Source organism: Myotis daubentonii, chromosome 3 (assembly GCF_963259705.1).
Source record: "Myotis daubentonii chromosome 3, mMyoDau2.1, whole genome shotgun sequence".
Taxonomy (NCBI): Eukaryota; Metazoa; Chordata; class Mammalia; order Chiroptera; family Vespertilionidae; genus Myotis; species Myotis daubentonii.
In genome coordinates, this window is record NC_081842.1 from 156,555,266 (window position 1) to 156,580,843 (window position 25,578).

General features: G+C 43.7%; 1 protein-coding gene across 3 annotated transcripts in view; it reads left to right on the plus strand.

Annotated features, from left to right (window-relative positions):
* Nucleotides 1–25,188, plus strand: part of LPAR3 (lysophosphatidic acid receptor 3) — an 82,917-nt gene extending 57,729 nt beyond the window's left edge. For all 3 annotated transcript variants that reach the window (XM_059689022.1, XM_059689021.1, XM_059689023.1), the window contains one exon: nucleotides 23,386–25,188. In XM_059689022.1, coding sequence (XP_059545005.1) covers nucleotides 23,386–23,714 — 329 coding nt within the window. In that variant the 3' untranslated portion in view covers nucleotides 23,715–25,188. The remainder of the gene's footprint in view (nucleotides 1–23,385) is intronic.
* The last annotated feature ends 390 nt before the right edge of the window (nucleotides 25,189–25,578 follow it).

Here is a 25,578-nt window from a genome sequence, read left to right on the forward strand (position 1 = left end):
TGAAGAATCCGGAGTTGGAGAAGTCCCGCTTTCTTCGGACACAAGTAAGTCCCTGATGGCACCGTAAGGCCAGCTCTTGACATCACCTTTTGAGAGTAATATTGTCAGTGCCGTATGTACCAGTATCTCCAGGAAGGTGACTGGAGTTTTTTATTTTATTTTTATTGATTTAAGAGAGGAAGGGAGATTGAGAGTGAAATAGAAACAGCAATAATGAGAGAGAATTATTGATCAGTTATCTCCTGCGTGCCCCTACTGGGGACCGAGCCCACAACCTGCGAATGTGCCCTAACTAGAAATGGAACTATGAACTGGGTTCATAGGTCAACACTCAACCACTGAGCCACACTGCTCCAGCAAGAGGCTTTGAAGGATCCAAAACATGAAGGAATTAGGGAACTGTCACCAAAGAGGAGATTAAATGAAAACCTAACAGTTATCTAAAAACAGTTTAAGAGTTGTTACCTAGAAGAGGAATTATATTACAGAGGTTTGGAGGCTAAAGCTAGGATCAAGTTTTAGAAATAACAGAAAGGATATTTTAACTTATTATTAGAAAAATGTTCTAAAAATTAGAGCTGTTCTCCAGTGGATCTGGCTGCCTCATACAGTGGGGTGAGCTCCGCTTTGTTGGAGACCCTTGTGGAGGTAGATGTTGGTTGACCCTCATGGGTAGTGGTACTTAGAGATGCTTTCATGGGGTTGGAGGATAGATAGAGAAACTAAGAGTTCTTGCAAGCCTCAGAGTCTCTAAGTCTACAGAAAATGTCTTATTAGATTTATTGATAAGATTTTTTTATAAGCATGAGAAGATGACTTGATCTCATTTGAACTGGGCACAGCATTAAATATTTTAATTGTATGGGTGTGTATCTGCTACATAAAGCAATTTTGCCCAAGGCTCCATGCAGTACATTAGCTCTGGCTAGGCTCATTGGAATTGCCTAACAAACAAGATGACTCATAATAGAAGCTTCGTATGGTAAGAACTAGGCACCGTGAAATTGAGGTCCCAGGTTATGGGAACATCATTCCTGTTCATCTATCTTCTCCTTTGCTATTCGCTCCTACCTGGTGACCCGCGAGTCAAGTTCTGCTCTTTAATAGTAAAAGATCTTCTTGCACTTGGATTAATATCTACATGTACCTATATTCTTTTACTCCCTCATTTGATCATTCGCTCATGAGTAAGTATTGACTAAGTGCCTGCTTTATTTATGTCAGGCACTATGCTAAGAGCTGGGAATGCAAAGCAAGTTGGCTGTGTATAGTCCTGGTCCTTGAGGCACATATGGTCTAGTACAGTGGTCGGCAAACTCATTAGTCAACAGAGCCAAATATCAACAGTACAACGATTGAAATTTCTTTTGAGAGCCAAATTTTTTAAACTTAAACTATATAGGTAGGTACATTGTTATTAACTAAATTAGGGTACTCCTAAGGCTTAGGAAGAGCCACACTCAAGGGGCCAAAGAGCCCCAGTTTTCCGACCACGGGACTCTAGTAGAAGAAACAAGCATGAAAATAAAAAATATTTGTAGCCTTTCTAGTGCTGTAATAGAGATAAGCGGAATGGAGAGTGTTAGCATGCTACTCCTACCACTTAGGTCTTTCTCTCTTAGTTCCATCTGTAGAGCTATGTCCTAAAAGACTAAATTTATTTTAAAAATCATTATCCCTCTGGGATTACTTAGAAAACAACTACCTGTTGTTTTAATCTGCATCTTGAATAACGCTGGTTACTTAGTATTTTTCCACGCCTCGCCAGACTCTTGAGTTTGCCTCTGACCATCCTTACACGTGGGGAACAGGCCAGCAGCAGGAATGGCTAACACCCCGAGTCTTGCTCTGTGCCGAACACTGCTCTGGGTACTTCATACATCATCAGTCACATACCCTCACAGCAACCCAGGAGGTGGATATTCTTATTATTTCCGTGTTACAGATGAGATAACTGAGGCACAGGTGGGCTCCACAGGTTAAATAAAAAGTGCCCAAGGGTCTGGGATTTGAACCCAACAGCCTGGCCCTTGAGGCCAAGCTGTTCAAACGCTACACCAAACTGCCCCTCTGACCAGTGCCAGTGTAGGATTTCCAAATCTCAGAGGCCTTTCCTGGAGCAATAAGAGGTCAGGATCATGGGGACGGCCCTAATGCTAAATGCTTCCCTGAAGGACCTCACCAGCCCCTGGATGGGGATTTACTGTCCTTGATGGATGGGGAAGAAAGGCTTAGAAAGTTTAAGTGAATCTCCCAAGTTGACCTAACTAGTAAGTCCTTCAGGATATGTGTATCATTGGGTAAACATGCCCAGTTAGTCACTGTACACAGTAATAAATAAGCCCATTTGCTTCAGGAAAATAGAAGTTGTGTTGAAAGAGGAAGTGTTTTATGTTTCTCCTGTGGGTGAGAGGCGAAGGGACAAGAAGGTGAGCGTTTTTTATTTGAGTATCAGGTCTCCAGTTCCATGGTATGAGTAGGACAACACCCTAGACTCCATTTATTTTCCCCTTGTTAAATGTAGGATGTCTGATTTGTCTAATACCCTGGGCTAAAGTGAATGGATGGTCTCTAGTTCAGAGACGTGGCCCCTTAAACTTTTGAACAATCTTTCTCAACATCTAGACATGTGTGATTTAGATGTTTCCTCTTCACTGATGAACAATTTATAAATTATTTGTTGTTGTTTACACATTTTGACTTACTAATCTCATTTGATTACTAGGACAGTAAAAATAACATTTTAAACAGCAGATTCTTTCAAACTGTGATATAATTAGAGGCCCGGTGCACGAAATTCGTGCACAGGTAGGGTCCCTAGGCCTGGGCTGATCAGGTTCCCCGCCTCCCTGCTGCCACCACTGCTGGTCACCTGCCATGTTCTGTGCCACCCGTGGAGGTCAGTGCATGTCATAGCAAGTGATGCAACTCCATTTCTCCTGGTTGAACTCCCAAGGGGACACTTTGCAAATTAGCTTTTTATATATATAGATATGTTTTAAATGTGTTTGATGAACCCAAATGTGGAAACACATGGACTGTAAGGAAAGCCTCAAACTCTTTTGTCCTAAATGATAATAAACCATCCTTAATCAGACCAGCAGCATTGGCTTCCCAAGTACCTGTGATAGCACAGTTTGCAGTTCCTGTAGTGAAACGCACGATGTTGTCCCAGCTCGCTGTTATTACAGCCCTGCAGTGTGGAGCCTGATCCTAAGGCGTTTGGTATATTTATATATTATGTGTTTGGCTAGTGGGTCGGGGGACAAACTGAAAGTGTTCTTCCTACCCAATAACTCAATTCCTGAATTTCTTTCCTGACCCCCTCAAACCCTGTCTTCTCCTCCAGTTCTTCTCTCACCCCATCCTGTAGAAATTTCTCCTCTGAATTACTTTATCGTTGGCCCATTCTACTCACTTGATGCATGTCATTTACTACCTAACTAACGATAGTTATTTTTATGTGTGTGCTCTTTTTGCTGTATTAGAGGGCAAACACGTCGAGGGCAGGAATTTTCCCTTAAACCACCCTGTTTTCCCAACACTTGTCACAGAAATGAATGGTGACCACGGGAAGAAAACGATCCCCCTTGCCCACAGGAGGATGAGGTGGGTAGACTGTGCAGCCCTGTCTGCACAGGGAGTCCTCATGCTTACACTTCCTGCTCGTTTCTGGGATAAAGTGAGGGAAACTAAGTTCAATAGAATTTTCAGTAAAAACAATCTCTTAAAAGGGAATTATGTTCCTACCCAAGGGCCTGGAATACTCATTCTCTCTCTAAAGGAAATTTTTACCAATACTCTATTTTAACAACTCTGAATAAAAGATTTGTATATAACATAAAGCCTGTGTATGTATTTAAAATGTGAAAGTGTGTATATGAATATGAATATATCTATATGTATATGTATACATATACATATATGTATATATGTATATGAATTACACAGGGTAAATAGAGTAAGCGATTGTATGTTTTAAGATTTAGTTAATTTTCCAAAACAGAGGTGTAAGGGGTACATGGAGTTCTGGGAAAGGGCTGAGAGTCTTGAAGAAATAACCAGAAGAAACAGAGACAGACCCCTCACGCCCTTTGCAGGAAGTAGCAGGGCCTTAGGCAAGAAAAGGCTTGCAGTTGGGAGGAGACTGCTGGAAGTTATTTCAAATATTAGCAAGGGTAGAAAGGGTTTAACTGGCCAAGAATCAATCAATGAAAAATCAACTGCAAATTAAATTGCTGGGAGTCCAGAATCACCTATAAAGTAATCAACTGTGGGTGAACAGGCTTTTCTAGGTGACGTAGAGCCCCAGGCATCAGTTGTGCTCATGACAAAGTTTTGAATCCCACCCAACCAACTTGTGAAGTTTGGAAACAGAATAAGCTATTGAGTAAATTCATAAGGTGGGTCTCCTGTGGTGCCGTATCCTTGCGCTTACCTCCATGGCATAGAAAAGTGATCAGGGCCCTAGCTGATTTGGCTCAGTGGATAGAGTGTTGGCCTGCAGACTGAAGGGTCCCAGGTTTGATTCCAGTCAAGGGCACATGCCTGGGTTGCGGACTTGGTCCTCAGTAGCGGGCGTGCAGGAGCCACCAGATCAATGATTCTCTCTTATCATTGATGTTTCTATCTCTCTCTCCCTCTCCCTTCCTCTCTGAAATATATATATATTTATATATGTATGTATATATCAGGATCTGTTGCTTGAGAAATGTTCTGTCTGAAACCAGTGCATTGCAATGGATCATTCTAAGTGAAAATCCAGCAAGCAGTGCATCTAATTTTCTGTTGTATTACCTCTGCGATTCCTGCCTGTGACATTTCAGCTTTTCTACTTCCTTGAAAATGGAGCACCTGCTAAGCATACAGACCCAATCAGGTGCAGGGACCCAAGATGAATATGGCAGCATTTCTGCCTCCGGGTGCTCTCAGACTGGCTGCCAATAGAGGGATGATCCACTGATGGTGTCTGATCTGACAATAAGCGTGTAGAGAGGGCCTTGGAAGCGTGGAATGGGGAGCAGTTGACTCAACCTGAGGGGAGCAGCTGGGGAAAGCTTCGCAGAGAAGGTAACACATCGGCAGTGAAGGCAGCAGAGGGAAGAACATGAATAAAGTGTGGGCCTCAGAACTAATTTGCCTCCTTCCTTCCTCCGTTTGCCTGTCCTTTCTCTGGATGGTGTGCGTGCATGCGTGCGTGCGTCTGTGTAATGAACCAGAATGCCAACATATTTATTTGGACTAAGGAAATATAATTACCACAGGGTTTGGATACTCAATACATGACAAGGTCACTTGCAATCAGAGGCTGCCTTTTGAACAGAATCAGAACAGGCTGATCTTGACCAAGCACTTTTTCCCCTGGGAATTGCATGGGGTCCTTCTAGACATCCTGGCTCTGGTGACATTCTTTCTTCTAAGATGTTATTGCTTCAGTCAGATTTCAGTAAAGGTCCTGCAGGCCTGGGGATGAGTAAGATCTCTTTAAGGTGACTTTGGTTTAAAGCTTAACCTTTTTTCTCTCACTTTCAGGTTCCTATGGGAGCCCTTAATGGCATCTCCTCTACTGCTCTCCGTGTCCACCTTTCCTTTCACCATCACCCTTCACACGTGCTCTATTTGTGTTTCCCAATCTTACTTTACCTCCTTCTGTTTTAATCCTTACTACAGATTTAAGCCACCCATTTCCTCGTATTCTATCAAACTTTGAACGTTTGCTCAAAGCAAACTAAGAATATGTTTCCAAATAACATGATATTTTTCTTTTTTCAGATTGCATAATTTGTTCATTGTAGTAAATTATTAACCAGGTCATGTTTTACCAATACTTTTCTTCTTAATGAGTATGAGCCTGACTGATAGCATTCAGGTGCTTATGCCCCATTCCAGATTCCTAGAATCAGAACTTCCGGAAGGGATCTAGGAAGCTCTGTGTACATGGAAGATGTATGTAGGTGAATAAAATGGGCAAAGCTCCCATTGGGGTGATGTGAATTAGTAAATCGATCGATCAACTGGTACACCAATAAACTAGTGCTGAGAGTGATACAAGGAAATCAAACAGAGTGGTGTTTGGGGGTGGCTGGGCTGCGTGCTACGTTCTATGACACAAGGGAAGTCCTCTCCCAAGGGCACTTTTGGGGCTATCAGAAGGAACGGGTGAAATCAGGAATAGGGAAGAGCTTGAGTCTAATTTGTTTACCTCCATGTCCTGGGTAATCCTTGGGTGATCAGCACTCTCTTTGTTGTGCTGGTTCATAAGCAAACCAGTAAATACTGACATATTCTTGGGATTTGAGCAGTATGCTCTTACCAGAACTTGCTTTCTTTATTACAAAGTAATCACATTACATTCCTTTAAAGCAAATTATGGTAAATACCAACTCCAACTAGCTTAGGGAAAAGTTAATGTGATCAGAAATATAAGTGGAAGATATTTCTACCCAGTTTGAGTGGTGCCCTGATTCATACTCCTGCCGAGTTAAAACTGTAGATGTTTGTCACTGGATCTTTTCCCCTCTCTTGGCAGCAGGGAGCATAAGCAATGCAAACTGAGTTATTGGAGAAGAAGCTGGCTGTTTAAAAAGTAGCAGGGTGTACTCACAGCAGAATATCTCCACATCTGTGTGTGTGTGTGTGTGTGTGTGTGTGTGTGTGTGTGTGTGTGTGTCCACAGCTTGCGTAGCCTGCTTTCACGGCGAGCGCTTGAAATGTAAGAAAAGATGTAAATCTGTTTTCCTGTGCCCTTGTACTAGTTTTCAGATCTCAGATGAAACTGGAACTGAGCTGCAAATGACTTGCTTAATAACCATTTTGTTTGCTTGCTTTTTAAAAAAATAATGAATGGTAGTTAGCTAGTTTTCATGTTTCATGCCCTAGCTAGTTTGGCTCAGTGGATAGAATGTCGGCCAGCGGACCGAAGGGTCCCAGGTTTGATTCCAGGTCAGGGTACGTGCTCGGGTTGCAGGCTTAATCTCCCTCTCCCTTCCTCTCTGAAATCAATAAAAATTTATTTAAAAATATATACTTATATAGATAAATAGATTTTTTTAAAATTGATTTCAGAGAAGGAGAGGGAGAGAGAGTTAGAAACATCAATGATGAGAGAGAATCATTGATCCACTACCTCCTGCACGCCCCCTACTGGGGAGTGAGCCCTCAACCCAGGCATGTGCCCTGACCGGGAATCAAACCATGAGCTCCTGGTTCATAAGTTGACACTCAACCACTGAGGCATGCTGGCCAAGCAAGAGTGAATTCTTAAAATTAGCCCATATAGATATGAATTGTGTTTTCTGAGTGTCCCTGCATTTATTTAATCTCTAAAACAATCTCTGGCTCCTACCTCCATCATGGAAAATGTCCTCTGAGCACAAATAGTTGTCTCAAAGCCTTTTAATGTGCTCTCCCCTCCCTCATCCAGGTCATTCTTCAGGGCTCCATTGACTTGGTTCAGCTACCATTCTTACTGAACCAGCAAACAGAAGGGCAGAGGGGCTTGTCGGAGGCGCAGGGACTGCTGGCTGTGGGTGGCTGATGGCCGGCACCATGAGAGCACGAGGCAAGGGCAGCTGTCAAGTGTTGTCACCCACTCTGGGGGTGAGGATGCTCGAAGTGGTGACACAGGTACCAAGGAAAGGCAGAGATCTAGTCAGTGGGCTCCCCTTCATAAGGAAGGGAGGGAAGGCTCATTTTAAAAGGTTTTTAAGTTTCATTATCTGGGAAGGGGAGTATGTGGACTCTCATTCTTTGATAATAGATCAATGAGAGCGTCTAGCCAGCATCGCCCACTGATATGTAATCTGTGGTGGCTTCCATCTGGCTAGCCCCTGCTTGCAAATGGAGACCAGCCTAGGTATGCTCGGTGGGAGGGGGCGTGACCGTTTGGGACCTTCGGCTCAGGGCACAGCACAGTATCAGGGCACAGCACAGTATATTGCCCTTCCTGTGCCTTTGTGCTTTTTGTGATTAATGTACAACTAATGGGAAATAATTGAGTATTACAGTAACAAACCTCAGATTTTACACAATTGATTTTTATTGATTCAATTTCAAGGGTTATGGCATGGCTTTACGATTTAATGACTTTCTCACACTCTTGCTGTGTGTTTTCTTACTTAGTAAACTGCCTGAAGGTAAAAGGAGTGAAATTGCCTTGAAGAGATTGGTTGGGAAAGGCAGTCTTTGCCTCATTTCTCAAGTACGTGGGATCAATTTTATGGCACTTTTTTTTTTTTTTGCAGTAGAAATTTAGTGCATGCAAGTAAATTTGTTCCCAAAATAAAAACAGAAATAGCTTTAATGAGAGCTTATTATTTAAAAAAAGGCAAAAAATTAAGACAATGATAAAAGATATAAGGAAGGATAAACCTGTTGGGTCAGTCTGCCTATATCTACCAGAATATTTGGATGTATATTTCGAGATCTTTTCTAAGTGCCCATATGTACATTCACAACTGCATGCTTAATTTATTCTTTTTAATAAGAATGGAATCTTACTATTTATAGTATTTTGTAACCTTTTTTAGTAAACTCAGCAATATGTTATGAGCATCTTTTATATAATATTATTATTGTTTTAATAGCTGATTAATAAGCAATATTATAATTGTTTTAATAATATTTTAATGACCATTATTGATTTTAATATTGTTATTGATTCAATTATTTCAAAAATATTGTTTATATTGAAAACAATTTAATAGTAGCTGCTATTCTTAACATCTCTGTTCCTTTAAAAATTCAATCCATGGTGACCACATAGAGGGCAATAATTCTACTGGTTGTTGAGACCATTAAGCGGTATGGCCTTAGGGTCTCTTGTGTGCACTCTGCATGGTAATCATCAATTCTTCTGTCTCCTTTGTCTCATTAATCACAGTGCCTGACACATCACAATTGCTCACTGTTATGTTAGTTGGATAAATACTGAATATCTGAGATATTCCCATCTCCAGGTGCCAGTTTCTGTTGGAATCATGTGACATACATGCATCATAAATTTGCTACAAAATTATCTCTCTCATTCAGCACTGTACAGACCATCTATTTTTGCCTTGCTGCTCCATTGCTTGGACTATACATTGGCCATGAAGCTATCTATGGGTGATACCCAGAACCATCAAAAGGAGCCTTTGCAGGTCATTCAGTCTAACCTCATTAATACATGGATGAGGAAACTGGAAGCAGAGCAATAGAGTGGTCTTTGAAAAAGCATACTCTAGTCCAGTGGTCTGGGTTTGACTCAGGATCGCTCACTTTTTCATTTAACAAGCTTTTTTTTATTAAATACCGTCTATGTATATGGTGCTTGACTAATCCCTGGGTGTCCCAAGTTAAATGAGATATAAAAGGGATTTCTCCTGAGGCTGTCAGCCTAACAGAGCAGCCACAGGCATACAGAAATAGGGTACAGTGTAGTAAACTGTGTGTGTGAGTGCATGCAGGTGTGGCACACAGAGCCGCTGGAGTCCCTACCAGATGTGTTTATAAGTTACCGCAGGAAGTGCAGCAGGGGAAGTAGCCACCCTATCTGGGCAGTCGGAACTAACATTTTCTGTGAGGGCACTCTCCACACATTATCTCATTAAATTCTCAGAAAAATCCAGTTGGGTCAGTATCCACATGCTCATTCCATAGCTAAGAAAATGGTGGGAGGCCGAGGAAGAGGAATTGATTTTCCCGTGGGCGAAAACCAGAATTTCATCTCAGGGTCTGCTCCCTCTCAAGCCCATGTTCTTCTTACTATACAGGGATGGAAGTGGGGTTCATTCCAGGGGCAAATTCCAGCCGATGGCTACAGGCCGCTCGGAGCACCGTGCTGCGGAGGCTCCAGGCACATCAGGGCTCAGAAGCAAGTAGTGTGGTGGATTCAAGATGGCAGCCTTGGCAGAGGATGGAATGTGGTAACCGTATGTCAGGACGCTGTAGTTCCTTAGCTACACCATGCTGTCACTTTTCCAGGCCCCACTATCTCTAACTCACCTCCCCCAGCTCCTTCTACTTTCTGTTTCCTTCTTCTGAGCTTAGACTGGTGTTTTGTGGCATCTGGGTGTCCAGAATCTTGTCTCCTAGTCAGGTTAGCATGCAGTGTCTTATGCTGTAACCCTTTCAAAACTTTTAACCCTCCCCAAAGGTACCCCTTTGCATTGCCCCAAGATACTCGGTGGTAATGGCAGTTCATGTGAGAGAATAGTACATGCTTACAGCGTAACAGGTTAATATTTTTAGGTAAGGGGCAGCATGGGCCTTCTAATTCAAAGCAGTGACTCTGGCCAGAGGATTTCAGATCCTTGGGCAGGCTAATCGGGATCTGTCAGTCGTGAGAGTATAGCAGCCAATATGCCAATACATGGCTGTCCTCACACCTTTTCTTAGATGCCAAAGAGCCCTGGACATAACAGGGAGGTGCTGAGGTCTTGTGGGTCTGGGCCTGCGATGCTTAAAGAGGAATCTGGAGGAGGAGATGGTGTTTTCTTATGCACTTTATGACTTCCAGCTGTTGCCCCGAGTTAAACACTAGAATTAGGTCTAGGGCTGTGGTCCTAGTTGGTATGCCTCTGCTTTAAATTTTATTTCATAACCACTTGGCACCAAGATTATCAATTTTCCAAAGCTGGCCATAAATTTAAAACAAGTGTCTAAAACCAGCTGTCAGAGTCAAAAGATCCAGCCGTGGTAACAATAGTGTTAAATGAATCATTTGTGGAATGCTTAACTGCTCATCATCTATTTGAAGTGTCTTGGTGTTTTCTTGTTTTCAGCAATAAAAATAAATCAGGTTTACCAAAGGTATATATTTTCATTCCTTTCATATATGTGACAGTCTATTTTCTGACTTATTGAACTTCTAAAACATTGTGGGTAAGTGAGTATGCATCTGCATGCAAACCACATGTGCAAGTGTTATTTTTAAATTATCGAATAAATTCTTAGTGTGGAAAGAGCATTTCATTTGAATATTCTATTAGTGTGTAACTTACACGTTGTAATGCTTCTGACCAAGAGCCATTTACTTTTCAATTTTAGCTTTAAAGTTCTTTTCAAATAAGAAGAGAGCTTCCCGCCCTAACCGGTTTGGCTCAGTGGATAGAGCGTCGGTCTGCAGACTGAAGGGTCCCAGGTTCAATTCCAGTCAAGGGCATGTACCTTGGTTGCGGGCACATCCCCAGTAGGGGGTGTGCAAGAGGCAGCTGATTGATGTTTCTCTCTCATCAGTGTTTCTAGCTCTCTATCTCTCTCCCTTCCTCTCTGTAAAAATCAATAAAATATATTAAAAAAAAAGAAGAGAGCTTCCCTGAGAAGAGGTTCCCAACCTGATTTTTATGGCGAGTTGTCATTTTCTATTTCAGTAAATCAGACAGTGCTGTGGCTGACTAGGTTGGCATCACTGCCTGTGACCGGCCACTTTTTCCTGGACTAAACACAAAGAATAACAGAGGGAACACGTTTAAAATATATCCTCCTCTTTGATGAAATGAGCGGTCCATGTGCCAAAGCGAAACTATTCAGTGTGAGTGATTGCTTTTGTTACGGATGCTTTGTTTGTGGGCCACTCGGCATGTCAAGGTTTCGTTTTAATTGCATGTGTGAATTTTTAAACAGATGAAAAAATGGCCAGCTAGCTGGACTAGAAAAGTATGAGTCTGGAAGAACAGGCTTCATGCAACTTGAGGCCTCAATCTTCTTCGTATCCTGTCACTAAAATCCCAAGAATGCTGAACTATCTCAAGTACATTCCAGTGAGGGGCCCTTCTCCCAGAGAAGGTAGTCTTCTTTCTTATGTCCTATAATGCGGATGAGGTATTAACCAGAGTATTGTCTGAGATATTTTGAAAACTTCCAAATAAGAGGGGTGGCAGTTATAGATTATTTAAACATAATATTGACTGGGGACTTTGAAAAATCTTTTATTTCACTTGTCACCAATATTTTCATTTGTAATTGTATATTCCACAGTGTTAGACATTCCTTACATTGATGTTTCTGACTGCCTTAAATTGCAGTCATAAAATACCATTTCAGTACTTAATTGGATAGTCCAGTATAACATTCACTATACTTTAAAAATTAACATTGAACTTATTGGTTTTTGAGTATAGCACTGAAGCTAGTTTATTTAATTACTAGAGGAAAGCTCATATGTAGTCTATTTGGATGACTGGTGAGTCTCTTAAACAGGCACTGAAAGAACATAGAACATCATTAAAATGAAAAGTAGTTGCTTCTGATCAATATAACTGACCCGTCACTCGGCAATAGAAGGAAATGAGAATTGTTACCCAAATGCAATCATCATGAAGACATTTACCCTGAGTAGCTGGCACATGGTAGGTGGTTGCTTAGTAAATATTTATTAATGGAAGAACATATGGCTTCAGTGCCTGCCCCCTGCGGATGACTCCCAAGTCAGCATTTCCCTTTGGAGCTCTCAGAGTTCTCACACACATCTGGCTGCCTTCTCCATGTCTCTGCCGGGAGGAGCCACAGGCCCTCTAAGTGCCCAGTGCCTAAAACCGAACCACTTTCCCCTTCCAAACCTGCCCCTTCTCTCTCTCCCTCTTGGTGTCAGAACCACAAGCTACCCAGTCACCCTGGACTTTTCCTCTCCCTCACTTCCTAGACCCAGTTCCTCATCAAGGGTTAACGTTTTTCCTCCTAACTGACTCTAACCCATCCACATCTCTCCTCCACCACACTACTTTTGCAAACCTTGTCATTTCTCCTGAGTTTTAACCAGTCTTTGGATGGCTCTCCCTGCCTAGGCCAGTGGTTCTTACACTTTAATGACACGAAAGCATTTCCCAATGAGCTGATTAAAAATGGAGATGTGCCCGGCCAGCATGGCTCGGTGGAAGAGCATCGACCAATGAACCAGGAGATTGTGGTTTGATTCCTGGCCAGGGCATATGCCCGGGTTTCAGGCTCGATCTCCAGTGTGGGAGACAGCCAATCAATGATTCTCATCATTGATGTTTCTCTCTCTCTCTCCCTCTCCTTTCCTCTCTGAAATCAATTACACACACACACACACACACACACACACACACACTGGAGATGCCCAGGTCATACCTTCATCAGTTCCTCATTTGGTAGGTCTGGGTGGGGCCCAGAAATCTGAATTTTGAGCAGGCACCCAGGTGATTCTGATGCCCGTGGGAACAGGCTGTGAGCTTCACCTACCTCCAGTCCATCCTGAGCACTCAAACGCTTCACTCTGAGATATCAGACTTCACTATGCCCCTGATCAACAATCTTCAAAGAACTGCTATTCTATAGCAACAATTTTCAAATTATGCTCCATGGGGATCCCAAGGGTTCCTCAGAGGTGTGTGTGAGTATGGGGGTAGGGGTGGGGTATCCTATCTAATAAAAGAGTAATATGCAAATTGACCATCACTCCAACACACAAGATGGCCAGCAGGGGAGGGCAGTTGTGGGCGATCAGGCCAGCAGGGGAGGGCAGTTGGGAGGGACCAGGCTTGAAAGGTAGGGCAGTTGTGGGCAATCAGGCCTGTAGGAGAGGGCAGTTGGGGGTGACCAGGCCTGCGGGGAGGGCAGTTAGGGGTGACCAGGCCTGCAGGGGAGGGCAGTTAGGGGTGACCAGGACTTCAGGGGAGGGCAGTTGGGGGCGACCAGGCCAACAGGGGAGGGCAGTTAGGGGCAACCAGGCTGGCAAGGAAGGGCAGTTAGGGGTGATGGGGCCAGCAGGAGAGGGCAGTTGTGGGTGACTGGGCCAGCAGGGGAGGGCAGTTGGGGGTGACCAGGCCTGCAGGGGAGGGCAGTTAGGGGTGACCAGGCTGGCAAGGGAGTGGTTAGGGGGTGATCAGGCTGGCAGGCAGAAGCAGTTAGGGGCAATCAGGCAGGCAGGCAGGCAGGCGAGCGGTTGAGAGCCAGCAGTCCTGGATTGTGAGAGGGATGTCTAACTGCCCGTTTAGGCCCGATCCCACCAGGATCGGGCCTAAACGGGCAGTCGGACATCCCTTTAGAGGTTCCAGTTTGGAGAGGGTGCAGGCTGGGCTGAGGGACACACACGCATCCTGCCCCCCTCCCCTGTGCATGAATTTCATGCACCAGGCCTCTATTATAGTATGAAGATGAGACTGAATTTTGCTACAAAGAGCTTTAGTCAAACTCCCCCTCCCCTTTTTTTCTTTAGTCAGAGCAGCTCTGATTTTGAAATTTAACACATTGTATGCGGGAAACGTATTTATACGTTTTATGTATTTATACGTTCTACCAGTGTAGTAGAGAGCGGGACACGTATTAATACATTTTTTAATAGACTAGCGATAGAATGCGGGTAACGTATAAATATGTAAACTAAAGTTATCGTAATTTTACTGAACGTTGCCATTTGCGCAAAAAATTAGAAAAATGGCCCACGCCACCTGTTAGCGCACGATAAAAACTACCCACAAACAATGTGTTAACAATAGATTTCCTTTGGGAAGTATTCCTCTACTTGTTTAAAGAATGATTCGAAAAACCACTTATCTATAGAAGTGGATTTCCAACTCTTTTTTTTTTTTAACTTGGTACTCACAATAAGAAATAATGTATATTCTGTATCATGGCTTAATACACACACATATTTTTGTGTGTAACTGAAACAAGTTTCATGAAATGCACCTTACTATACTTGTACTGTGATGTTTTCTGTTCTGTTCTATTTTGTTTTTTAAAAAATTGCTGGTTGCAATTTTGCAAAAATTGCAAATTTGATTTCACAACCCACTAGTGAGTTGCAACTGAGCCTGAGATATCTCTGATCTAGCCTTTTTCAGTGGGATTCCTTTACGAACCATGGACCTTAGAAATATTTTCTTAATCCTCCCAAATATGGTATCTGACTCATACCAGACCCTTCTAGATGCTTGGGAGAGAGGTTAACCCATTACATACAATGGGTACCTGAGGGCATTCAAGCTTAATTCTCTTGATAAACTCCTGGTTTAAAAAAAGGCTTACGGGGTCAGATCTATACAACAAACCTATAGTCCTGACTATTGCCCACTGGGTCCTTCCAAATCTAACCTAGGTTCATCTCTTGGACGTCATCTTACTTCCTCAGTTACCTGCTTGGATTAAAACCATCCTGAACTAGAATTCCCCGAATGCATCATGCCGTTTCTCACTTCTGCACAGTCCTCATTGACATTCAGCACTCAGCTCAGCTGAGTGTCAGTCCCCGGAGACCTTCCTTGACAGTAGTCAGAGTCATCACATCTAGGTTCTGTGCCTGTTGGTGCCTGGGTAGGACTTACACTCTGCATTAGCAGGTGCTACAGCTACTGAAGTACCTGGCCCCGTGTGAGCACCTAATAAACCTCAGTTACGTTCACTGTTCCAAGTGTGGGGCTCCAGGCTTAGTTCTAAAGATACAGCCAGGTATGAGGCACAGCCTACATGCTTAGGGAGCTTAGCCTATGAGGGACAGGACATATGTATTTTTAAACTACCTCCAGCTTAGCCAATGTTCAAGAGGTTGTCTGGGGGAGTCAGGCCTGGGTTCAAATTATGACTCTTCTGTTTGTTGGCTTCTGGACCAAGACAAACTCTTAAGCCACCCTAACCTCCCAACCCATCACATGGAAGACGGGAATAATAAGAAGAGTAACCATCTCATTGGACTGGGGGTTTTAAAAGACGGTAAGTGGGATGCCCTATGCACACTGGCCCAGAGCTCTCGGAGAGTGTTGGAGGGAATCAGGCTGATAGCATGCCCAGTGCCACGGGGATATTGTAGGTAGAAAGTGGCGCAGGAGTTGAAAGGAGGTGATGGTTACTGTGGGCTGGGCAGATGGGCAAGGTCCGGTGGAGGAGGCGGCATGTGAGCTAAGCTTAGAAAGAAAAGCAGATCTTAGATTAGGAGGTGGGAAGGCATCCTGGTAGGGCGAACCAGCGAACCAGCAAAGGCCAGAGGAGGGCTGTGTATGCCTTGTCTGTAGACTGGTTTCACCGCTAGTGTTTGTGCATTTATTTATGTGTATGATGTGCTCAAACATTTGTCCAGATGGAAGCTGAAGGTATTGATCTCGAGAGATGCTTGTTGTTGTTGTTTTTAATTATTTTATTTTAAAGAATTCTGCCTCCTTTCTCTTTCCCATGACTTTTTGCTGAGTTCATAGAGTCTATATTTTGCTGATAGGATTAGTTTGAATAAACCATTTTGGGCCAGCATAGAGAAGTGGTTTATAAAACTGGCTTATACATCATAATCACCCAGGGAACTTTTGAGTCCTACAAATTTCTGTGCACCACCCAGCAGTTACGACTTTTGGGTCTGAGGTGGGACCAGGGAACCTGCATGATTAAAAAGCTCCCCTCGTAGTTTTGATGTCCAGCCAGGCTTGAGAATTGCCAGCTCAGAGAATTCACCTTAAGCAGTGGTTAGCCATACAGTCTTATAATATGTTTGGGAAACAAGTCACGTATGTTTGAATGTTATGGGAAGTGGAAACTCATAGTTTTACAGAATTTAGCAGTTTTCTACCTGGAAAAGAGTTCAGAAGCCACTTCCTTCCTCTCATTTAGGAAAAATCGCTTCCCTTTGAACATCTCAGGATAATCCAGGCAAGGAAGCACCCTGCTCAGGGAGGCTGTCTGGCCTCTGAGCCGCCAGTTCCCTCCTAAACAGCTTCATTTACTTAAAAGAGGTTTTACACCCAAATTCTTCCTCTTTGTACTGTTCCATTTCTTTCAGGTGACCTTCTGGACAAGGACAAGTCTGCACTTCCACTTTCTGTGTGATGGCCCTTCAGTTTTTGGAGACAGTTAACAATACATCCCATCTTTCCTTAGCCTTTTCTTCGCCAAGAGAAACATACCTGATTTCCACTCCTGTTTGTTAACTAGAGGCCCAGTGCATGAAATTTGTGCTCTGGGGGATTGGCGGGGGAGGGGCATCCCTCAGCCCAGGCTGCACCCTCTCCAATCTGGGACCCTTCGGGGGATGTCCAACTGCCAGTTTAGGCCCGATCCCACAGGGATCCCTCTCATAATCCAGAACTGCTGGCTTCCAACTGCTCACCTGCCTGCCAGCCTGATCGCCCCATAACTACCCCCCTGCCAGCCCAATCAACACCTAACTACTCCCCTGCCGGCCCGGTTGCCCCCAACTGCCCTCCACTGCCAGCCTGGTCACCCTACCTGCCCTCCCCTGCTGGCCATCTTTTGACCACATGGGGGTGGTCATCTTGTGCAAGGGCGTGGCAGTCAATTAGCATATCCTCTCCTTATTGGCTGTGGGTGCCACCATCTTTGCAATGGCGTGAGGATCAATTAGCATATTCCCTCTTTATTAGATAGGATGCCCGATTTTTTTAAAACATGTGGCTTGAGCCTGGCATGCTGTCTTTGAAAACTGTTCCTAGTTGTCATGGTCTGAGCATTGCGTCTACTAAAAAAGTATATATATTAGCATTTCCTTCCAAAACTTATTGGAAATTGAGATGGTACCAACTGAAATGTATTTCCCAGGACCCATCATCTGCTGCTCTTTTAAGAAATAGCCCCGGCCAGGTGGCTCAGTTGGTTAGAGCATCATCCTGACACACCAAGGTTGTGAGTTCATTTTCCAGTCAGGACACATACAAGAAGCAACCATGAACACATAAAAAAGTGGAGCAACAAGTCTCTCTCTCTCTCTCTCTTCCTCTCTCTCTCAAAATCTATACTAATAGCCCTGGCTTGTTTGGCTCAGTGGATAGAGCATCGGCCTGTGGACTGAAGGGCTGAAGGGTCCCGGATTCAATTCCAGCTGGGGGCACATGCCCGAGTTGCGGGCTCAATCCCCCATAGGAGGCATGTAGGAGGCAGCCGATCAATGGTTCCCTCTCATCATTGATGTTTCTATCTCTCTCACCCTCTCCCTTCCTCTCTAAAATCAATAAAAACATATTTTAAAAAATCTATACTAATAAAAGGGTAATATGCTAATTAGACCAGATCGACCGGATGTCTTCTGGACATCTGACATCCTTCCAGATAAAGCCGGGGTCTGGTCCAGGGGAAGCCACCCCAGAGGCATGGAAGCTACCCACAGTCGCGGTCCCAGGTGCCTGCGGCTGGCCAGAGGGAGGGAAGACCGGTGCCTGTGGCCAGCTGGAGGAGGGAAGCCTGGTTCCCGGTTGCGGGGGCTGAGGCAGAGGTGGTTAGGGGTGATCAGGCAGGCAGGCAGAGTGGTTAGGAGCATGCAGGCAGGCAGAGTGGTTAGGAGCATTCAGGCAGGCAGGCAGGTGAGCGGTTAGGAGCCAGTGGTCCCACAGGATTGGGCCTAAACTGGCAGTTGGACATCCCCTGAGGGGTCCCGAATTGCAAAAGGGTACAGGCCGGGCTGAGGGACACTCCCCAACACACACAAATTTTGTGCACCAGGCCTCTAGTCAATAAATAAAAAGGACAGAAAGAAATGGCCCATTTGTATATTTCTGACATCTCACACATTCTCCAAGAATCCTCCAAGATTATAGTTTCCAAGGCCAAACCATTCCTGACATGTTCTCCTTTGAAATTCTTTGGGCGGCCTCATATCTAGCTGCTGATATACAGTAAAAACACAGAAGAACGAGCTGTTAGATAAGCTGTGCACCTGCTCTGAGATGTGCCGGGTGGAGGAGTCATGGAGCGAAGTGGTGCCTCCCAGGGTCACTGCCCGAGTGTCACCATCATCTCAGACAACACCGCTGAGCGCCCTCTCTCTAGCTTAGCAGTTAGTGTGTTCGGGCTGTTCTGTCAAAGAAGACTTGCCTCTTGTTACTCTTGGAAACAGCATGAAGGAAAGGTCAGATTTGTGCTTCTCTTCTTACTCCCATGGCCAGTTTATATTTTTGTTGGAATTTGTTTTCCTTCCTTCCTCCTCTTCTCTTTCCTTCTTTTTCCCCTCCCTTCCCTTCCCTTCCTCTTTCCACCTCCCCTCCTTCCCTCCCTTCCTCCTTCCTCCCATAACCAGAAAGTCTTTCTGTTAGCAAACCAGAGAATGGCTTAATTGTGAAATATGCAGCCTCACAGTCAGATATGTCACACCATGAAGGGGACTTTAAAGGCCAGAAGTGGCTTCCCCTCCCCCCTCTTCCATCACTCACTTTAGTAATAAGATCCTCATGGCCCCCTGCTGGGCAGCCTAGCCTTGGACTGGAGCACAGGCTCTGGTGCCAGGTGCTTGGGTTCAGATCCTGACTCCTCCTCTGATCAGCTGTGTGGCTTTGAGCATATTACCTCACTTCTCTGTGCTTCTGTTTCCTCGGGTTTAAAATGAGGATAGCATTAGTACCTATTTCCAAGGGTTGCTATAAAGATTGAATGGTTAATTTATATAAAATGCTTGTAACAGTGCCTGGCATATAATCATTGCTCAATGAAGTTTGTCTGGTGTTGATTGAATGAATTACGTAACTCAACACAAAGGGAAAATTTGTATGAATTACCACATATAACAAACAGAGCATAGATCTGAACATTTATTTAGAGCGTTTCAGTTCTCTGACTAATCCCAACTAGAGTTTCATGCTGAAGGGGAAAAAAGCTTTTATTATTTTTTTTAATCCCATTTAGAACAACAGTTTTTAGGAAAACATATTGTCAGTTTACTTTTATCTTTTTTTATATATATATGTGTGTGTGAAATATATCAAACAAAATTATAGAAGATATAGCTACAGTTTAAATAAAATATTGTTTAAATACCTGTGTACTTGCCCCCAATTTCATAGAACATTACCATTATCTCTAGAACAAAGGTGCCTCATCCCAGTGGCCCTCTGTCTCCTGCAGAAGTAACCAGATTGTAAATTCTGTGTTAATCATCTTGCTTTTTCCTCATGGTTTTACCACATATGGATGCACTGTTAGACATCATATTGTTTAGATTTACCTGCTTTAAGAAAAAAAGTTTTTTTGGTTAATCCTCACCTGAGGATATTTTTTTCCATTGATTTTTAGAGAGAGTAGAAGGGAGGGGAAGAGAGAGAGAGTAACATTGATGAGAGAGACGCATCAATTGGTTGCCTCCTGCACACACCCCTACCAGGCTGGGGATCTAGCCTGCAACGGAGGCACCTGCCCTTGACCCTAATTGAACCCAAGACCCTTCAGTCTGTGGGCCAACACTCTGACCACTGAGCCAAACCGCCAGGGCCAGATTCACCTGCTTTTAAAAACTATACCACAATTGCCCTGGCTGGTTTGGCTCAGTGGATAGAGTGTCGGCCTGAAGACTGAAAGGTCCTGGGATCGATTCTGGTTAAGGGCACATGCAGGGGTTGTGGGCTTGATCCCCAGTAGGGGGCGTGAGGGCTTGATCCCCAGTAGGGGGCGTGAGGAAGGCAGCTGATCAATGATTCTCTCTCATTGATGTTTCTATCTCTCCCTCTCCCTTCTTCTCTGAAATCAATAAAAATATATTAACAAAAAAAACTACACCACAATTAAATCTGAATTTGGTGTTCGGTATATTTGGACTCAATTCCAGCATCTTATTTTGTTCTTTATTTGTCTCACTTTTCTGTTTTGCTCCCCACCCTCCTTTTTTTATTTTTATTTTATTTGCAGTCTGTTTTCCTTTCCTTTAGTTCCAGTCTTCCCATTGGTTTGGAAGACTTATATATTTAACAAAGAGTAAAGTTAATATTTTACTCATTAACACAACAACCTTAAACACTCCTAAAGGAATTTCTTTGGAAATATGCACCTTACACGGCAAGGACTCTTGACATCAAAGTTGGTAGCTACAGCTTTTGATGCCTGGCTCTTACCAGTTCTTCCCTCTTGACAACATAGTAACTCTTTCTTGGGAAGAGCAGACAGAACAAAAGTGATACTGTTATGAGAAATACAAACCAGTTTAGCTGATTGGAGCCTTAAATATTACCTAAACTAGTATTTTTAAAACTTTTTTACTTAGTCCAACAGTAAGAAATAATGTTTTACTTAATACCCAATACACACATAAATATAGTTTGTAAAATTGAAACAGAAGTTCATGAAAGAATACTTCCCTTAGTCTAGGACTCAGTGGTCAGCAAACTGCGGCTCGGCAAACTGCGGCTCGCGAGCCACATGCGGCTCTTTGGCCCCTTGAGTGTGGCTTTTCCGCAAAATACCGACTTCTGCGCACGGGCCACGAAGTTTCAATCACACTGTACATGCGCGCCCGCACGTGGTATTTTGTGGAAGAGCCACACTCAAGAGGCCAAAGAGCCGCATGTGGCTCGCTAGCCACAGTTTGCCGACCAGGGGTGGGTAGTACAATATGAGCCTTTCCATTCCATTCCTTCCTTTCATTAAAATAAAAATAAAAAAACTTGTCCAAACCCATTAAATTGATTGCACACCCCCTAAGGGTGTACAATCCTTAAACAATGTAAAAAACCCAGAACTAGCCTGAAGTCCCCATTTTACGGCGTTGGAAGCCGAAGCCCCGACTTATGACATGGGTCTCCTCAAGTTGTACAGTAAGTGAAGAGCTGGGATCCAAATCTCTGAACTCTTGGACCCTCTGAGTCCACTTCTTCATTCACATATGTCAGCCAGACCAACAGTCATACAGGATGGAGAAAACAGAAGCTGTTGGGGAGCTTTAAGTATGACATGGGAAATTAAGTCTCCGGATACCTCCTAGTCATCTACGTTCGGCATTGCAGGGTAACACTGCTTGCTGAACCCAACTCATTGGTGGGACCACTTTCTATTACCTCTAACCCTCACAACCACCTGCACAATTGAGATTATGTTCCTTATATTATCAGCGAGGGAATGATGGCTCAGATAAATGATGTGCCTCCGTCATGCAGCTCATAAGATGAGGACCTGGGCATAGCTGTCTGACCCCAAAGCTTATGGAGTTTCATGGCCTCACACTGACTCTTTAGAATTCTTGACTTGACTTATTACTATTCCTCTCCGAAAGAAGACAAAGCAACAAGAGGAATGTTGTCCAGGATGAATTTTAACCAATAAGAGAAACTAGTTGGTGATGTGGTTTGTAGACTCACTTGCTTATTCTCTCCCCCGTTAGCCCGTTAGCGCCCGGAGCACATGGTCTTCACCTCCTTCACTGCCTAGTATAGCTCCTGGCACATTGTAGACTCACAGTGAATATTTATGGAATAGATAAGCAAGGGCATTTAGTATGGAGGCAGGTCACCTCGTGGCTGGGAGCACAGCCTATGGTGAAAGACTGCCTGGGTTCAAAATTAGATGTCCCTTATAAGCTATTTGATGATGAGCAAGTCACTTATCTTGTGCCTCAGCTTCCTGGGGATGCTAATGGTGCCTACCTCATAGTGTGGTTCTATGAGTTACTGAAGGAAAGCACTTCTACCAGCTCCTGGCTCATAGCAAGTACTGTATGAGCACTGTGGTCCGAGGTTATGATGACAAGGCACGGGAATATCGGACCTATATCTCATATTTTAGGAAAAACATGTCAGAATGTTTAGAGGTAAGCTGAGTATAATCAGATGGCTAGAGACTCAGAGAGACTGCCTTTCATGTGCAATTGGTGCTAAAATTGTGCTAAATAAATAAATGTGCTAAAAAGCACATCTCTGTTTCATCATGAAAGAAATTTATTTCTGACTCAAAAAAAAAATCTTCGTCTAAAACAGATTTTAAGCAGATGGCCTCTGAATATGTTAGTGCTTACTAAGCACCAACATGGATTCATAAAGAATAACATTTTTAGGAGCCTGCCATAGATGCACTGTGTCTTATTTTTCAGGAAAACGTTTAGGAATTCTGGTTTAGAGAACAGCAGAGTGTTTGGGTAAGTGTCTGAGGCCTCCCTGCAGATGCCCTGGATCCGGGCCTCCGGTTTCTCATTGGCACAACGTGGATAATGACTGCAGTGGCCTCCTCGTGAGGCTCACAGTGGTTCTCAACCTTCTGGCCCTTTAAATACAGTTCCTCATGTTGTGAACCAACCATAAAATTATTTTCGTTGCTACTTCATAACTGTAATGTTGCTACTGTTATGAATCATAATGTAAATATCTGATATGCAGGATGGTCTTAGGCGACCCCTGTGAAAGGGTCGTTCGACCGCCAAAGGGTTCACGACCCACAGGTTGAGAACCGCTGCCTAAGAACTAACAGATAAGGTGTGTGTAGCGCTGAGTTAGCAGGAGGCAGGTGTAAGCCCTAATGACCAGACCTGAATAATCAGGTAAGAAGGTGCAATAGAACGTATAATAGTCAGAGGGTCCTCAGCTCTTCGCCTCTCACAAGCCCAGTCTGACGCTCAGGTGAAAGGTGGGCATTTGCTTGGCAGTTGTCAAAACAAATTCCTAAGGTCCCGCGATGCCACTGACAGGAAGCTGGGCCCGAAGACCCTACAGAAGCAGCCCGAGGTCTGAGCGCCTGTCGCTTGCTTCTCTCTCCCTCCAGGGGCCTTCGTGGTGTGCTGGACCCCGGGCCTGGTGGTGCTGCTGCTGGACGGCCTGAACTGCAAGCAGTGCGACCTGCAGCACGTGAAAAGGTGGTTCCTGCTGCTGGCCTTGCTCAACTCCCTCATGAACCCTGTCATCTACTCCTACAAGGACGAGGACATGTACAGCACCATGAAGAAGATGATCTGCTGCTTCTCTCAGGAGAAGAACCCGGAGAGGCGGCCCTCCCGCATCACCTCCACGGTCCTCAGCAGGAGCGACACGGGCAGCCAGTACCTGGAAGATGGTATCAGCCAGAGCACCGTCTGCAACAAGAGCAGCTCCTAAACCCGGTGCCCTCCGCCCACCCAGCCTGCACGGGGAGGAGAGCTGTTGAGAGTGGTTGCCTGTCTCTAACAAAGCCCCTGTACAGTGTTATTTGAGGTCTCAATTAATCATTGCTAGATTTTTTTTTTAAGGAATTGTTTTATGTAGTTTAAAAACCTGGGCAGTAAAGGGAGGACACCGTGCATTTAGAGAAAATGCACAGGAAGAGGGGGGATCACACGGTGGATTCCTGCTTGCCATCCTGTGAGCCGCTCGGAGCCCTGCTGGCCTGGACTCGCATTCTGGGCTCCGCCACCACCTTGTAGCCATTCTCGTTGTGTCTAAAGATGTTGGGGAAGGGCTTAGGCCACAATAAATAATACTGTTACTTGAGCCAGTTTGTGTAGCTGCTTGGAAAGCCTAGGTAGTTCTTTGTGCATGCATTTACAATTTTAAAAAATGCTTCAGCAATGATATTGTTTTTGTTCGAAGAAACCATGGCCAGTAGCTAGGTATTCAGTAGGAATCTTAGAATAACAAAACAGAAAGGGCTTCAGATAAAACTTGATTTTTAACTTAAAGAACATTCTGAGGAAAATTATTTACTGTAAAGTTAATAACAAAAAAGGTCAGCATTAAAAACTTCTCTTGAAGCAAAAAAAAAAAAAAAAAGTCCCGTTGTGGTCCTTTAATTATGCATGAGTGTGTAAATGCATCTGTATATTCATACATTTCAAATTTGTATTTAAAGACATCAAGAACAGTGATGATGACATAAGCTCACTGGCCACCTAGACTTCCCAGTCTAGGATTATAGCTGAAGAAATGACCTGTTGTGTTCTCAAAGAGAAGAGAAAGAGGTGAGTCATTTGTAACAGGCAAAAGGTATATTGGCAAGCGGGCTGAAGTCCTTCCATGTGGGATCCAATAGCTTGACTCAAGTCCTCATTTTCAGCTACCTCCATACCATTGGTGGCTTGTCAGAGGTAGCATGTGGAATAATTTTCACATCTCATATTTTGCCCACGGTTATGGACATGCATCTGGTCCTTGTCTTACTTGTGGACTGAATTTTGATGTGGGTCCTATTTAAAATGTTTCTTCTTCAAAGACCTCACTAAGTAGGCAACATGAAAGGCAAGTAAGTAAGAAAAAGAAACTGTTTCATACACATAAGCTACTGACCAGAGTTTTCTGTGTAAAGCATTTAGAGTATAGTCTGATTTTAAAGTAACAGTAACTTCAAGGCAGATATATAGTATTTATGTAGTTTGCAAAAGAAGTTTACATTTTTTTGCTATTGTGATGTAACATTTATGTGCAAGAACTACTTGTAATAAAAGGATTTGAATAAGAGAATTTGTCATGCTTTTAGATATAATGGCCTAAAATAGTGTTATGATTTGAAGGTATAGATTTCACAAACTCTGCATAGTACGTGGGTCTATCTGAAGCTTATATCAAAGCTATCTATGAAATAAAATTTAAGAAAGAATCTCTTCTCTCTTGTTGAGGTGCATTATTGTTTTGTGTATTTTCTTTAAAAAAATGTTTTTATTGATTTTCATGGGAGAGGAAAGGAGGGAGAGAGAGAAACATGGATGTGAGAGAGAAACATCGATCAGTTGCCTCTTGCACGTGCCCCATCTGGGAATCAAACCCATAACCTGGGTATGTGCCCTGATCGGGAATCAAACAATTGACCCCTCAATGCACAGGAAGACACCCAACCAACTGAGCCACACCGGGCAGGGCTGCTTTCTGTATTTTCTAAGGAAAAATATAGTTTGTGGTAACTGTAGCACACATTTTATTGCAGAGGGAAAATCACATTTGCCATGAAGTACGTACCCTTTTTGTTTTATGTAAGCATTTTGAATCTACA